The sequence below is a fragment of the Panulirus ornatus genome, chromosome 69 (genome assembly GCF_036320965.1).
Source record: "Panulirus ornatus isolate Po-2019 chromosome 69, ASM3632096v1, whole genome shotgun sequence".
Taxonomy (NCBI): Eukaryota; Metazoa; Arthropoda; class Malacostraca; order Decapoda; family Palinuridae; genus Panulirus; species Panulirus ornatus.
This window is the reverse complement of record NC_092292.1, coordinates 9,263,248-9,280,641: the sequence shown is the minus strand read 5'-3', so window position 1 is coordinate 9,280,641 and position 17,394 is coordinate 9,263,248. Positions and strand designations below refer to the sequence as shown.

Genomic DNA, 17,394 nt, shown 5'->3' with positions numbered 1-17,394 from the left:
TGAGAAACTGCAGAAGCTGGTGACGGAGTTTGGTAAAGTGTGTGGAAGAAGAAAGTTAAGAGTAAATGTGAATAAGAGCAAGGTTATTAGGTACAGTAGGGTTGAGGGTCAAGTCAATTGGGAGGTGAGTTTGAATGGTGAAAAACTGGAGGAAGTGAAGTGTTTTAGATATCTGGGAGTGGATCTGTCAGCGGATGGAACCATGGAAGCGGAAGTGGATCATAGGGTGGGGGAGGGGGCGAAAATTTTGGGAGCCTTGAAAAATGTGTGGAAGTCGAGAACATTATCCCGGAAAGCAAAAATGGGTATGTTTGAAGGAATAGTAGTTCCAACAATGTTGTATGGTTGCGAGGCGTGGGCTATGGATAGAGTTGTGCGCAGGAGGATGGATGTGCTGGAAATGAGATGTTTGAGGACAATGTGTGGTGTGAGGTGGTTTGATCGAGTAAGTAACGTAAGGGTAAGAGAGATGTGTGGAAATAAAAAGAGCGTGGTTGAGAGAGCAGAAGAGGGTGTTTTAAAATGGTTTGGGCACATGGAGAGAATGAGTGAGGAAAGATTGACCAAGAGGATATATGTGTCGGAGGTGGAGGGAACGAGGAGAAGAGGGAGACCAAATTGGAGGTGGAAAGATGGAGTGAAAAAGATTTTGTGTGATCGGGGCCTGAACATGCAGGAGGGTGAAAGGAGGGCAAGGAATAGAGTGAATTGGAGAGATGTGGTATACAGGGGTTGACGTGCTGTCAGTGGATTGAATCAAGGCATGGAAAGCTGTGTAGGTATGTATATTTGTGTGTGTGGACGTGTGTATGTACATGTGTATGGGGGGGGTTGGGCCATTTCTTTCGTCTGTTTCCTTGCGCTACCTCGCAAACGCGGGAGACAGCGACAAAGTATAAAAAAAAAAAAAAAAAAAAAAATTTATTATTATTATTGAATATTTATTCTGCTTTGAAGAATGTATGTGAGAAATACTTAGAAAAGCAAATGGATTTGTATTAAGCATTTATGGATCTGGAGAAGGCATATGATAGAGTTGATAGAGATGCTCTGTGGAAGGTATTAAGAATATATGGTGTGGGAGGCAAGTTGTTAGAAGCAGTGAAAAGTTTTTATCGAGGTTGTAAGGCATGTGTACGTGTAGGAAGAGAGGAAAGTGATTGGTTTTCAGTGAATGTAGGTTTGTGGCTGGGGTGTGTGATGTCTCCATGGTTGTTTAATTTGTTTATGGATGGGGTTGTTAGGGAGGTGAATGCAAGAGTTTTGGAAAGAGGGACAAGTATGAAGTCTGTTGGGGATGAGAGAGCTTGGGAAGTGAGTCAGTTGTTGTTCGCTGATGATACAGCTCTGGTGGCTGATTCGTGTGAGAAACTGCAGAAGCCATGGAAGCAGAAGTGAGTCATAGGGTTGGGAGGGGACGAAGGTTCTGGTAGCGTTGAAGAATGTGTGGAAGGCGAGAACGTTATCTTGGAAAGCGTGGGTTATGGATAGAGTTGTGCGCAGGAGGGTGGATGTGCTGGAAATGAGATGTTTGAGGACAATGTGTGGTGTGAGGTGGTTTGATCGAGTAAGTAATGTAAGGGTAAGAGAGATGTGTGGAAATAAAAAGAGCGTGGTTGAGAGAGCAGAAGAGGGCGTTTTGAAATGGTTTGGGCACATGGAGAGAATGAGTGAGGAAAGATTGACCAAGGGGATATATGTGTCGGAGGTGGAGGGAACGAGGAGAAGTGGGAGACCAAATTGGAGGTGGAAAGATGGAGTGAAAAAGATTTTGAGTGATCGGGGCCTGAACATTCAGGAGGGTGAAAGGCGGGCAAGGAATAGAGTGAATTGGATCGATGTGGTATACCGGGGTTGACGTGCTGTCAATGGATTGAATCAGGGCATGTGAAGCGTCTGGGGTAAACCATGGAAAGTTGTGTGGGGCCTGGATGTGGAAAGGGAGCTGTGGTTTCGGGCATTATTGCATGACAGCTAGAGACTGAGTGTGAATGAATGGGGCCTTTGTTGTTTTTTCCTAGCGCTACCTCGCACACATGAGGGAGGAAGGGCATGTTATTCCATGTGTGGCGAGGTAGCGATGGGAATGAATAAAGGCAGACAGTGTGAATTGTGTGCATGTGTATATATGTATGTGTGTGTGTGTGTGTGTGCATATATATGTGTACATCGAGATGTATGGGTATGTATATTTGCATGTGTGGACGTGTATGTATATACATGTGTATGGGGGTGGGTTGGGCCATTTCTTTCATCTGTTTCCTTACGCTACCTTGCAAATGCGGGAGACAGCGACAAAACAAAATAATAATAGTAATAATATTATTCCAGTTCATTACAATTCTTTCATTGTCTGTTAAGATGGGTACGTTTAAAAGTTTAGGTGTTCCATTGGTGTTGAGTGGATGCGTCTTGGGCCCCAAATGCAAAAGAATGGAAAATGGTGGATTTATTGGAAATGAAATGCCTTAGGACATGTGGAGTGAGGAGGATCGATTTTGTAAGGAATGGCATTGTAAGAATTATGTGTGGTAGTACACACAGTCCGATTAAGAGAGCTGATCCAGATGTACTGAGAAGGTTTAGACTTATGAAGATGAATGAAGAAAAACTGTCAAAGAGGACCTAAGTGTAGTAGAAATGGACAGAGGAAGACCAGGCCAGAGATGGAACAATAGAGTTAGAGGCTTTGAGGTACTGGGCTCTGAACATTTAGGAGGATGAGAGGCATTATGGGATGAAACAGTTTAGATCTGTGTAGGTAATCATGGAATTGGTCTCTTGGGCTTGGCTGTTTATGGTGGCCTATAGTTTCAGGGCATTGTACATAGCAGCTTATAGAAAGGACATTGGCAGATAAGGTGTTGTTTTATCTTCCAGATGCTACCTTATGAAAATAGGAATCAGTGAACAATTATGAACAAAAAAAAGGTAGTTGAAGAAAGTTTGTTACCTTATGCTGCAGCTCATGATGCTCTTATTATTTTCTGTAGTGAAAGCATTCATGTGAAAGATATTGTATGGAAAAATTCTTTGCAGATGTTTGCATTTTTGCCTCTGTGGTTTGTGGTACTTTAAGATATAGAGGCTTTAGCTGATTTGTTTGGGATCACCCTGCTTTAAATGTGCAATTAGTTCTGAAAATATTGATAGATTTAGGTACATATTACTGAGAATTATATTTCCTTATTATATACTGTATAATGCTGAAATTATGTCTTTTTCTTTTTAAATATGATTCTATTACTTTGCAGTTTTCAAGAAGTATTGTTTCGTCTGGTCTGCAAGAGTTATGATGGCCAGTCTTATAATGATGCCCAGAAAACCTTCAGAGCAGCATGTAAAGAGCTGAACATGAAGGAACCATCTGTGAGTATCTTATTTTATTTCTTTGCATGGTCAGTCTGTTCCACAAGCTGAGAGAGATTCTTGAAGATCCCTGGGGTTTAGAAGCCTCAAGCCCTCAACCTTCTGGTGAGGTTTATACCTCTCACAAACCATCTTTCACTAATTGTGCCCTTCAGCTCAGCCAGGATCTCCCCTGTCTTTGAGTAACTCCGATTTGGTGCTGATAGCATTTTCCTGCCAGTTCCACTGGTCACATATGTTGATTCATAATTCTCTGGATTCCTGGATGTGTTAGATCATCTGCTTACCTTCTTTTTTGTTCAACTTCTTCCACCCTACCAAGTATAACAGTCCTGCTATAATTTGCCAAGGTTGTAGTGTATATACTTACTGTCTTCTCAGAACCCTTTTTATGGAGCTCCCAAAATGCACAGATGGCTCAAGAAGTGTGGTTGTGTTGTGTGTTTGTCTGAGTATGTAGAGAATCAATTTTAAAAATTTTACTATTACGAAATTATTATGTATGTTAAGTGTTAACATTTTATATGCTAGTGACTGTTCTACCCTTCCTCCTTTTATTTTCATTCGGGACTTGGATGGTTTATTTTTCTTCTTAGGTTCTTAGGAGTATCCAATTTCTCCTAAACTTTTTACTTTACTTTTTTGCTGCTACCTGTCAGGCAGCTGGCAGTAATGCACCCAGAGTTCCTGGTGGACAGTATGGGTTTTGTTTAACAGTACATATTTTTTCAATAAGTTGTAGGGGAATGCGAGAGATGAATACAGTGATACATTCCCCGCATATCACAGAAGGCGACTAAAAGGGGCAGGAGTGGTGGGCTGGAAACCATCCCTTTCTAGTATTTCAATTTCTAAGAGAGGATACAGAAGAAGGAATGCTCATCCTCCTCAAAGGCTCAGACTGGGATGTCTGAATATGTGTGGATGTAACCAATATGAGAAGAAAGAAGAGATAGATAGTATCTTTGAGGAAAGAAACCTGGATGTTCTGCCTCAGTGAAATGAAGCTCAAGGGTAAAGGGGAAGAATGACTTGGAAAAGTCTTAAGAGCAAAGTCAGGAGTTGGTGAAAGGACAAGAGCTAAGGAAGGAATAGCACATCTCCTGAAGTAGGAGCTGTTGGAGTGTGTGTTAGAGTGTAAGGAAGTAGATTCTAGATTGATATGGGTAAGACTGAAATAAGATAGAGGGCACGCAGTTATGATAATTATCAATTCTATGATGGTCCAGAAGGCAGCCCAGCGGATGTTTGATTTTGGTGTTCACCCTTGATATATTCATGTTATCATTGGATAGAGCACTGAAGAATTTTACCATTTTTCTTGCTAGGCATTCAGTATATTTGAAGTGTTCTTGCAGATTTTACCTTGCTTGTAAGGTATTTAATGCTGTTACATATTCTTTTTCACCTGTTTGATGTCATACATTATATATATCTTTATCTTTCAGGTCTGTATGCTTGCAGATAGTTTTTACAAGAAAGGGTTAAAAATCATTTCTTACTAGATCATTATTCTGTAATTTAGCCATTGATTGATATTTGATGGTAGATATATCAAGAGGTTAAGTTACCTATATTGGACAAAGTATTAGCAGAAGTAATCCTGGTTGATGGCTTGATACTTTTGGAAGAAAAGTTGATAAATCTTCAGCAAGAATAGAATCGGAAGGTAGTAATGAGTGAATGAATGATATGTTCTGAAAAGACTGAAATATTTACAAGGGGGGACAGAGTTATAAAGTGTGATTAGTAATTTTGTGTTGTGATGGGCGACCTGAATATCATATATATATTTTATATTTATTATACCCAATCGTCGTCTCCCGTGTCAGCGAGGTAGCACAAGGAAACAGATGAAAGAATGGCCCAACCCACCCACATACACATGTATATACATAAACACCCACACACGCACATATACATACCTATACATTTCAACATATAAATACACAGACATATACATATTTGGCTAACAAATGAAAATTTACAAATATTTACAAGGGGGGACAGAGTTATAAAGTGTGATTCGTAATTTTGTGTTGTGATGGGTGACCTGAATAACATATATATATTTTATATTTATTATACCCAATCGCCGTCTCCTGTGTCAGTGAGGTAGCACAAGGAAACAGATGAAAGAATGGCCCAACCCACCCACATACACATGTATATACATAAACACCCACACACGCACATATACATACCTATACATTTCAACATATAAATACACAGACATATACATATTTGGCTAACAAATGAAAATTTACAAATATATCTCCCCTTACTTAACAGTTTAGTACCTTCCATCAAATTTACTGTAGAAAATGAAAATAATGGTATGTTACCATTTTTAGTGATCCATTGACAAGGAAACAAGTTTAAGTTTAGCATATACAGAAAACCCACCAATGTATGCTCATATATCCATTATTACTCATCTCAACATGACAGAGTTAGATTATCATCATTTTAATCTATGTTCCTTAGGGCATTACATATTTGTAATCCAGAGTTTATTGATGATGAGTTTGAGAAGATATATTCTATTGGATCTAAGTTAAATTACCCTAGATCTTTCATTGATAAATCCCTTGAGTTAGCAAAGAAATCATTTTATAGAACTGAGCCCAAACCTCCCATTGACACCAAGAATCTTTTAGTTCTCCCTTTTAATAAGGATTTCACTTTGCTTCCCATGTTGCTTAAATCCTTTAATGTAAATGTTGCCTTTAGCAACAATAATACTATAAAGAATATTTTAATCAAGAATTCACCAGAAAATTCTCTTGGTTGCATCTATAAAGTGCCTTGTGGAAACTGTGATAGATTTTATGTTGGTCAGACTGGTAAGGATCTTTCTGTTAGACTTAACCAACATAAATATAGTATAAGAACGGGACAAGAATCAAATGCCTTGTTTAATCATGTTAGAAACTATGATCATTATATTGACTGGAGTAATGCCATCTCAGTTATTAACTCTAACTCTATTACCAAGAGAAATATCATTGAATCTTCTATTATTAAATACACAAAGAATTATAATCTTAATATTAGTGATGGTCTATACAAATTAGATAACTTTATTGTTGATAAGATTTGTAAAATGATAAGTTTATGAACGCTCGTATGTTTTGGACAATCACATGTTTACCAAATGGCGTCTTAGCTTCGTCTCTTCGATGTATATCAACTGAGTTTTATATTTCTCTCTTGTGTCTCCCCTGATGATGTGATTATTACACAAAAATGCACTTGGGAACTTTTCGTGTTTCATTTTCCCCATGGACTCATAGGAATAACTTGATCACGTGCAAAATTGTGATCCTTTCCATACACATGTACATATTCATACTTGCTACCTTCATACATTCCCGTAGCCACCCCACCACACTTCAAATAAAACACACTCTCCCCCTTTACGAGATAGTGCTAGAAAGGACAAAACAGGCCACATTCGTTCACATTCAGTCTCTTGCTGTCTTGTGTAATGCACCATAACCACAACTCCCTTACCACATCCAGGCCCCACAAAACTTTCCATAGTTTACCCCAGATGCTTCACTTGCTCTGGTTCAATCCATTGACAGCACATCGACTGAGGTATACCATGTTGTTCCAATTCACTCTATTCCTAGCAGGCCTTTCACCCCCAGTATGTTTAGGCCCCAATCGCTCAAAACCTTTTTCACTCCATCCTTCCACCTCCAATTTGGTCTCCTGCTTCTCCACATTCCCTCTAGCTCTGACACATGTATCCAGTTTGGCAATCTTTCTTCACTCATTCTCTCCATTTGCCCAAACCATTTCAACACACCCTCTTCTGCTCTCTGAACCACACTTTTTATTACCACACATCTCTCTTACCCTTTCATTACTTACTTGATCAAACCACCCCACAGCACATACTGTCCTCAAACATTTCATTTCCAACACATCCACCCTCCTCCGTACAACCCTAACTATAGCCCATGCTTCACAGCCTTATAACATTGTTGGAACCACTATTCCTTCAAACATACCCATTTTTGCTCTCCAAGATAACGTTCTCGCCTTCCACACATTCTTCAATGCTACCAGAACCTTCGTCCCCTCCCAACCCTATGACTCACTTCTGCTTCCATGGCTCTATCCGCTGCTAAATCCACTCCCAGATATCGAAAACACTTCACTTCCTCCAGTTTTTCTCCATTCAAAGTTACCTCCCAATTAACTTGTCCCGCAACCCGTAATGAACCTAACAACCTTGCTCATATTCACATTTACTCTCGACTCTTCTTTCACACACTTCACCAAACTCAGTCACCAACTCCACAGTTTCTCACCCAAATCAGCCACCAGTACTGTGTCATCAGCAAACAACAACTGACTCACTTCCCAAGCCCTCTCATCCACAACAGACTGCACACTTGCCCCTCTCTCCAAAACTCTTGCATTCACCTCCCTAACAACCCCATCCATAAACAAATTGAACAGCCATGGAGACATCATGCACCCCTTCCACAAACCGACATTCACCGAGAACCAATTACTTTCCTCTCGTCCTACTCGTACACATGTCTTACATCCTTGATAAAAACTTTTCACTGCTTCTAGCAACTTACCTTCCACACCATATTCTCTTGATACCTTCCACAAAGCATCTCTATCCACTCTATCATATGCTTTCTCCAGATCCATAAATGCTACATACAAATCCATCTGCTTTTCTAAGTATTTCTCACATACATTCTTCATAGTAAACACCTGATCCACACATCCTCTACCACCTTGAAACCACACTGCTCTTCCCCAATCTGCTGCTCTGTACGTGCCTTTACCCTCTCAGTCAATACCCTCCCATACAATTTCCCAGGAATACTCAACAAACATATACCCCCTGCGATTTGAACACTCACCTTTATCCCCTGTGCCTTTATATAATGGCATTATGCATGCATTCTGCCAATCCTCAGGCACCTTACCCTGAACTATACATACACTGAATATCCCTACCAAGCAGTCAACAAAACATTCACCCCCTTGTTTAATAAATTCCACTGCAATACCATCCAAACCTGCCACATTGCTGGCTTTCATCTTCCGTAAACCTTTCACTACCTCTTCTCTGTTTACCAAACCAATCTCCCTGATGCTCTCACTTCTCACACCACCTCAACCAAAACACCCCACATCTGCCACTCCATCATCAAAATTATTCATCAAACCCTCAAAATACTCAAACCATCTCCTTCCCAGCCCACCACCACTTGTTACTACCTCCTCACTAGTGCCCTTCACTGTCTCATGCAGTGAAGGAATAGTGGTTCCAACAATGTTGTATGGTTGCGAGGCGTGGACTATGGATAGAGTTGTGCGCAGGAGGATGGATGTGCTGGAAATGAGATGTTTGAGGACAATGTGTGGTGTGAGGTGGTTTCATCGAGTAAGTAACGTAAGGGTAAGAGAGATGTGTGGAAATAAAAAGAGCGTGGTTGACAGAGCAGAATAGGGTGTTTTGAAATGGTTTGGTCACATGGAGAGAATGAGTGAGAAAAGATTGACCAAGAGGATATATGTGTCGGAGGTGGAGGGAACGAGGAGGAGAGGGAGACCAAATTGGAGGTGGAAAGACGGAGTGAAAAAGATTTTGTGTGATCGGGGCCTGAACATGCAGGAGGGTGAAAGGAGGGCAAGGAATAGAGTGAATTGGAGCGATGTGGTATACCGGGGTTGACGTGCTGTCAGTGGATTGAATCAAGACATGTGGAGCGTCTGGGGTAAACCATGGAAAGCTGTGTAGGTATGTATATTTGCGTGTGTGGACGTATGTATATACATGTGTATGGGGGTGGGTTGGGCCATTTCTTTCGTCTGTTTCCTTGCGCTACCTCGCAAACGCGGGAGACAGCGACAAAGCAAAAAAAAAAAAAAAAATATATATATATATATATATATATATATATGTTGAATGTGTTTGATGATAGAGTGGCAGATATAGGGTGTTTTGGTCGAGGTGGTGTGCAAAGTGAGAGGGTTAGGGAAAATGATTTGGTAAACAGAGAAGAGGTAGTAAAAGCTTTGCGGAAGATGAAAGCCGGCAAGGCAGCAGGTTTGGATGGTATTGCAGTGGAATTTATTAAAAAAGGGGGTGATTGTATTATTGACTGGTTGGTAAGGTTATTTAATGTATGTATGACTCATGGTGAGGTGCCTGAGGATTGGCGGAATGCGTGCATAGTGCCATTGTACAAAGGCAAAGGGGATAAGAGTGAGTGCTCAAATTACAGAGGTATAAGTTTGTTGAGTATTCCTGGTAAATTATAAATGGGAGGGTATTGATTGAGAGGGTGAAGTACATGTACAGAGGGCATGTACAGAGCATCAGATTGGGGAAGAGCAGTGTGGTTTCAGAAGTGGTAGAGGATGTGTGGATCAGGTGTTTGCTTTGAAGAATGTATGTGAGAAATACTTAGAAAAGCAAATGGATTTGTATGTAGCATTTATGGATCTTCATAAGATCCACTGGCGAATCGTCAGTGGATTGAATCAGGGCATGTGAAGCATGTGGGGTAAACCATGGAAAGCTGTGTAAGTTTGAATTTATCCCTGGGGATAGGGGAGAAAGAATACTTCCCACGTATTCCCTGCGTGTCGTAGAAGGCGACTAAATGGGAAGGGAGCGGGTGGCTGGAAATCCTCCCCTCTCGTTTTTTTTTAATTTTCCAAAAGAGGGAACAGAGAAGGGGGCCAGGTGAGGATTTTCCGTCTAAGGCCCAGTCCTCTGTTCTTAACGCTACCTCGCAAACGCGGGAAACGGCGAATCGTATGAAAATATATATATATATATATCTTTCTTTTCTTTCATACTATTCGTCATTTCCCGCATTAGCGAGGTAGTGTTGAGAACAGAGGACTGGGCCCTTGAGGGAATATCCTCACCTGGGCTTCTTCTCTGTTCCCTCTTTTGGAAAATTAAAAAAAAAAGTGAGAGGGGAGGATTTCCAGCCCCCCGCTCCCTCCCCTTTTAGTCGCCTTCTACGACACGCAGGGAATATATATATATATATATATATATATATATATATATATATATATATATATATATATATATTTTTTTTTTTTTCAAACTACTCGCCATTTCCTGTGTTAGCGAGGTAGCGTTAAGAACAGAGGACTGGGCCATTGAGGGAATATCCTCACCTGGCCCCCTTCTCTGTTCCCTCTTTTGGAAAATTAAAAAAATTTGAGAGGGGAGGATTTCCAGCCCCCCGCTCCCTCCCCTTTTAGTCGCCTTCTACGACACGCAGGGAATACGTGGGAAGTATTCTTTCTCCCCTATCCCCAGGGATATATCCCTGGGGATAGGGGTGAAAGAATACTTCCCACGCATTTCTCGCGTGTCGTAGAAGGCGACTAGAGGGAGCGGGAGCGGGGGGCCAGAAATCCTCCCCTCCTTGTATTTTTAACTTTCTAAAATGGGAAACAGAAGAAAAAGTGACGTGGGGAGTGCTCATCCTCCTCGAAGTCTCAGACTGGGGTGTCTAAATGTGTGTGGATGTAACCAAGATGTGAAAAAAGGAGAGATAGGTAGTATGTTTGAGGAAAGGAACCTGGATGTTTTGGCTCTGAGTGAAACGAAGCTCAAGGGTAAAGGGGAAGAGTGGTTTGGGAATGTCTTGGGAGTAAAGTCAGGGGTTAGTGAGAGGACAAGAGCAAGGGAAGGAGTAGCAGTACTCCTGAAACAGGAGTTGTGGGAGTATGTGATAGAATGTAAGAAAGTAAATTCTCGATTAATATGGGTAAAACTGAAAGTAAATGGAGAGAGATGGGTGATTATTGGTGCATATGCACCTGGGCATGAGAAGAAAGATCATGAGAGGCAAGTGTTTTGGGAGCAGCTGAATGAGTGTGTTAGTGGTTTTGATGCACGAGACCAGGTTATAGTGATGGGTGATTTGAATGCAAAGGTGAGTAATGTGGCAGTTGAGGGAATAATTGGTATACATGGGGTGTTCAGTGTTGTAAATGGAAATGGTGAAGAGCTTGTAGATTTATGTGCTGAAAAAGGACTGGGGATTGGGAATACCTGGTTTAAAAAGCGAGATATACATAAGTATAGGTATGTAAGTAGGAGAGATGGCCAGAGAGCGTTATTGGATTATGTATTAATTGACAGGCGTGCGAAAGAGAGACTTTCGCATGTTAATGTGCTGAGAGGTGCAACTGGAGGGATGTCTGATCATTATCTTGTGGAGGCTAAGGTGAAGATTTGTATGGGTTTTCAGAAGAGTGAATGTTGGGGTGAAGAGGGTGGTGAGAGTAAGTGAGCTTGGGAAGGAGACTTGTGTGAGGAAGTACCAGGAGAGACTGAGTACAGAATGGAAAAAGGTGAGAACAATGGAAGTAAGGGGAGTGGGGGAGGAATGGGATGTATTTAGGGAATCAGTGATGGATTGCGCAAAAGATACTTGTGGCATGAGAAGAGTGGGAGGTGGGTTGATTAGAAAGGGTAGTGAGTGGTGGGATGAAGTGGTAAGATTATTAGTGAAAGAGAAGAGAGAGGCATTTGGACGATTTTTGCAGGGAAAAAATGCAATTGAGTGGGAGATGTATAAAAGAATGAGACAGGAGGTCAAGAGAAAGGTGCAAGAGGTGAAAAAGAGGGCAAATGAGAGTTGGGGTGAGAGAGTATCATTAAATTTTAGGGAGAATAAAAAGATGTTTTGGAAGGAGGTAAATAAAGTGCGTAAGACAAGGGAGCAAATGGGAACTTCAGTGAAGGGCGCAAATGGGGAGGTGATAACAAGTAGTGGTGATGTGAGAAGGAGATGGAGTGAGTATTTTGAAGGTTTATTGAATGTGTTTGATGATAAGAGTGGCAGATATAGGGTGTTTTGGTCAAGGTGGTGTGCAAAGTGAGAGGGTTAGGGAAAATGATTTGGTAAACAGAGAAGAGGTAGTAAAAGCTTTGCGGAAGATGAAAGCCGGCAAGGCAGCAGGTTTGGATGGTATTGCAGTGGAAATTATTAAAAAAGGGGGTGACTGTATTGTTGACTGGTTGGTAAGGTTATTTAATGTATGTATGACTCATGGTGAGGTGCCTGAGGATTGGCGGAATGCGTGCATAGTGCCATTGTACAAAGGCAAAGGGGATAAGAGTGAGTGCTCAAATTACAGAGGTATAAGTTTGTTGAGTATTCCTGGTAAATTATATGGGAGGGTATTGATTGAGAGGGTGAAGGCATGTACAGAGCATCAGATTGGGGAAGAGCAGTGTGGTTTCAGAAGTGGTAGAGGATGTGTGGATCAGGTGTTTGCTTTGAAGAATGTATGTGAGAAATACTTAGAAAAGCAAATGGATTTGTATGTAGCATTTATGGATCTGGAGAAGGCATATGATAAAGTTGATAGAGATGCTCTGTGGAAGGTATTAAGAATATATGGTGTGGGAGGCAAGTTGTTAGAAGCAGTGAAAAGGTTTTATCGAGGATATAAGGCATGTGTACGTGTAGGAAGAGAGGAAAGTGATTGGTTCTCAGTGAATGTAGGTTTGTGGCAGGGGTGTGTGATGTCTCCATGGTTGTTTAATTTGTTCATGGATGGGGTGGTTAGGTAGGTGAATGTAAGAGTTTTGGAAAGAGGGGCAAGTATGAAGTCTGTTGTGGATGAGAGAGCTTGGGAAGCGAGTCAGTTGTTGTTCGCTGATGATACAGTGCTGGTGGCTGATTCATGTGAGAAACTGCATAGTCTGGTGACTGAGTTTGGTAAAGTGTGTGAAAGAAGAAAGTTAAGAGTAAATGTGAATAAGAGCAAGGTTATTAGGTACAGTAGGGTTGAGGGTCAAGTCAATTGGGAGGTAAGTTTGAATGGAGAAAAACTGGAGGAAGTAAAGGGTTTTAGATATCTGGGAGTGGATCTGGCAGCGGATGGAACCATGGAAGCGGAAGTGAATCATAAGGTGGGGGAGGGGGCGAAAATCCTGGGAGCCTTGAAGAATGTGTGGAAGTCGAGAACATTATCTCGGAAAGCAAAAATGGGTATGTTTGAAGGAATAGTGGTTCCAACAATGTTGTATGGTTGCGAGGCGTGGGCTATGGATAGAGTTGTGCGCAGGAGGGTGGATGTGCTGGAAATGAGATGTTTGAGGACAATGTGTGGTGTGAGGTGGTTTGATCGAGTAAGTAACGTAAGGGTAAGAGAGATGTGTGGAAATAAAAAGAGCGTGGTTGAGAGAGCAGAAGAGGGTGTTTTGAAATGGTTTGGGCACATGGAGAGAATGAGTGAGGAAAGATTGACCGAGAGGATATATGTGTCGGAGGTGGAGGGAACGAGGAGAAGTGGGAGACCAAATTGGAGGTGGAAAGATGGAGTGAAAAGGATTTTGTGTGATCGGGGCCTGAACATGCAAGAGGGTGAAAGGAGGGCAAGGAATAGAGTGAATTGGATCGATGTGGTATTCCGGGGTTGACGTGCTGTCAGTGGATTGAATCAGGGCATGTGAAGCGTCTGGGGTAAACCATGGAAAGCTGTGTAGGTATGTATATTTGCGTGTGTGGACGTGTATGTATATACATGTGCATGGGGGTGGGTTGGGCCATTTCTTTCGTCTGTTTCCTTGCGCTACCTCGCAAACGCGGGAGACAGCGGCAAAAAAAAAAGAAAAAAAATTATTATTATCGTTATTATTATTATCATTATTTTTATTATTATGAGAAGTGTGGGAGGTGGGCAGATTAGAAAGGGTAGTGAGTGGTGGGATGAAGAAGTGATATTATTAGTAAAAGAGAAGACAGAGGCAGTTGGACAATTTTTGTTGGGAAATAGTGCAAATGACTGGGAGATGTATAAAAGAAAGAGGGAGAGGGGGCAAGAGAAAGGTGCAAGAGGTGAAAAAGAAGGCAAATGAGAGTTGGGGTGAGAGAGTATCATTAAATTTTAGGGAGAATAAATAGATGTTTTGGAAGGAGGTATTGCAGAGGAATTTATTAAAAACGGGGGTGACTGTGTTGTTGACTGGTTGGCTAGGATATTCATTGTATATATGGCTTATGGTGAAGTGCCTGAGGATTGGCAGAATAATTGCATAGTGCCATTGCACAAAGGCAAAGAGGATAAAGGTGAGTGTTCAAATTACAAATGTATAAGTTTGTTGAGTATTCCTGGGAAACTATATGGGAGGGTATTGAGATGATGAAGGCATGTACAGAGCATCAGATTGGGGAAGAGCATTGTTCTTTCATAAGTGGTAGAGGATGTGTGGATCAGGTGTTTGCTTTGAAGAATGTATGCGAGAAATACTTAGAAAAGCAGATGGATCTATATGTAGCATTTATGGATCTATCTGGAGAAAGCATATGATAGAGTTGATAGAGATGCTCTGTGGAAGGTATTAAGAGTATATGGTGTGGGAGAAAAGTAGCTAGAAGCAGTGAAAAGTTTTTATCAAGGATGTAAGGCATGTGTACTAGTTGGCAGAGACGAACGTGATTGGTTATCAGTAAGTGTCAGTTTGCAGCAGGGGTGCGTGACGTCTCCATGGTTTTTTCATTTGTTTATCGAAGGGGTTGTTAGGAAGGTGAATGCAAGAATTTTTGAGAGAGGGGCAAGTATGTAGTCTGTTGTGGATGAGAGGGCTTGGGAAGTGAGCCAATTGTTGCTCGCTGATGATACAACACTGGTGGCTGATTCGGGTGATAAACTGCAATGGTGACATAGTTTGGCAAAGTGTATGTGAATGAAGAAAGTTGAAGGTATATGTGAATAAGAGCAAGGTTATTAGGTACAGTAGGGTTGAGGAACAAGTCAAGTAGGAGGTAAGTTTGACTAGAGTAAAACTGGAGGGAGTGAAGTGTTTTAGATATCTGGGAGTGGATTTGGCAGCGGATGGAACCATGGAAGTGGAAGCGAATCACAGGGTGGGGAAGTTTGCGAAGGCTCTTGAAGCATAGAAAAATGTGTGGGAGGCGAGAACATTATCTCGGAAAGCAAAAATGGGTATGTTTGAAGGAATAGTGGTTCCAACATTGTTATATGGTTGTGAGGCATGGGCTATACATAGGATTTTGTGGAGGAAGGTGGATGTGTTGGAAATGAGATGTTTGAGGACAATATGTGGTATGAGGTAGTTTGATCGAGTAAGTAATGAATGGGTAAGAGAGATGTGTGGTAATAAAAAAAGAGTGTGGTTGAGAGAGCAGAAGAGAGTGTATTGAAATGGTTTGGTCACATAGAGAGAATGAGTGTGGAAAGATTGACAAAGAGGATATATGTGTCAGAGGTGGAGGGAACAAGGAGAAGTGGGAGACCAAATTGGAGGTGGAAGGATGGAGTGAAAAAGATTCTGAGCGATTGGGGCCTGAACATGCAGAAAGGTGAAAGGCATGCCAGGAATAGAGTGAATTGGAACATTGTGGTATTTATATATTTTTTTTCTTTTTTTTTTTTTTTTTTTGCTTTGTCGCTGTCTCCCGCGTTTGCGAGGTAGCGCAAGGAAACAGACGAAAGAAATGGCCCAACCCACCCCCATACACATGTATATACATACGTCCACACACGCAAATATAATACCTACACAGCTTTCCATGGTTTACCCCAGACGCTTCACATGCCCTGATTCAATCCACTGACAGCACGTCAACGCAGGGATAATATATATATATATATATATATATATATTTTTTTTTTTTTCTTTTTTTTTATACTTTGTCGCTGTCTCCCGCGTTTGCGAGGTAGCGCAAGGAAACAGACGAAAGAAATGGCCCAACCCCCCCCATACACATGTATATACACACGTCCACACACGCAAATATACATACCTACACAGCTTTCCATGGTTTACCCCAGACGCTTCACATGCCTTGATTCAATCCACTGACAGCACGTCAACCCCGGTATACCACATCGCTCCAATTCACTCTATTCCTTGCCCTCCTTTCACCCTCCTGCATGTTCAGGCCCCGATCACACAAAATCTTTTTCACTCCATCTTTCCACCTCCAATTTGGTCTCCCTCTTCTCCTTGCTCCCTCCACCTCCGACACATATATCCTCTTGGTCAATCTTTCCTCACTCATTCTCTCCATGTGCCCAAACCACTTCAAAACACCCTCTTCTGCTCTCTCAACCACGCTCTTTTTATTTCCACACATCTCTCTTACCCTTACGTTACTCACTCGATCAAACCACCTCACACCACACATTGTCCTCAAACATCTCATTTCCAGCACATCCATCCTCCTGCGCACAACTCTATCCATAGCCCACGCCTCGCAACCATACAACATTGTTGGAACCACTATTCCTTCAAACATACCCATTTTTGCTCTCCGAGATAATGTTCTCGACTTCCACACATTCTTCAAGGCCCCCAGAATTTTCGCCCCCTCCCCCACCCTATGATCCACTTCCGCTTCCATGGTTCCATCGCTGCCAGATCCACTCCCAGATATCTAAAACACTTCACTTCCTCCAGTTTTTTCTCCTTCAAACTCACCTCCCAATTGACTTGACCCCAACCTACTGTACCTAATAACCTGCTCTTATTCACATTTACTCTTAACTTTCTTCTTCCACACACTTATAACCAAACTCAGTCACCAGCTTCTGCAGTTTCTCACATGAATCAGCCACCAGCGCTGTATCATCAGCGAACAACAACTGACTCACTTCCCAAGCCCCATCTTCCGTAAACACCTTTCACTACCTCTCCTCTGTTTACCAAACCAATCTCCCTGAGGCTCTCACTTCGCACACCACCTCAACCAAAACACCCCACATCTGCCACTCCCATCAGCAAAATTATCAGCAACCCGCAAAATACTCAAACCAATCTCCTGCCCAGCCCACCACACCACTTGTTACTAATAAACCTCCTCACTAGTGCCCTTCACTTCTCATGCAGTGAAGGAAAGGTGTTTCCAACAATGTTGTTAGTTGCGAGGCTGGATTATGGATACAGTTTGTGCGCAGGGATGGATGTGCTGGAAATATTTTTGAGGACAATGTGTGGTGTGAGTGGTTTCATCGAGTAAGTAACGTAAGGGT

The 17,394-nt window shown here is 41.8% G+C and overlaps 1 protein-coding gene and 1 long non-coding RNA gene across 3 annotated transcripts in view; one reads left to right on the top strand and one right to left on the bottom strand.

The window, feature by feature from the left end:
• Positions 1 to 17,394, bottom strand: part of LOC139747653 (uncharacterized) — a 137,566-nt gene that overhangs the window by 51,196 nt on the left and 68,976 nt on the right. The gene's annotated exons all lie outside the window — the stretch shown is intronic.
• LOC139747652 (deoxynucleoside triphosphate triphosphohydrolase SAMHD1-like) overlaps positions 1 to 17,394 on the top strand; it is a 204,699-nt gene that overhangs the window by 166,826 nt on the left and 20,479 nt on the right. For both annotated transcript variants that reach the window (XM_071660219.1, XM_071660217.1), the window contains exon 9: positions 3,255 to 3,369. In XM_071660219.1, the coding sequence (XP_071516320.1) occupies positions 3,255 to 3,369 (115 nt within the window). The remainder of the gene's footprint in view (positions 1 to 3,254; positions 3,370 to 17,394) is intronic.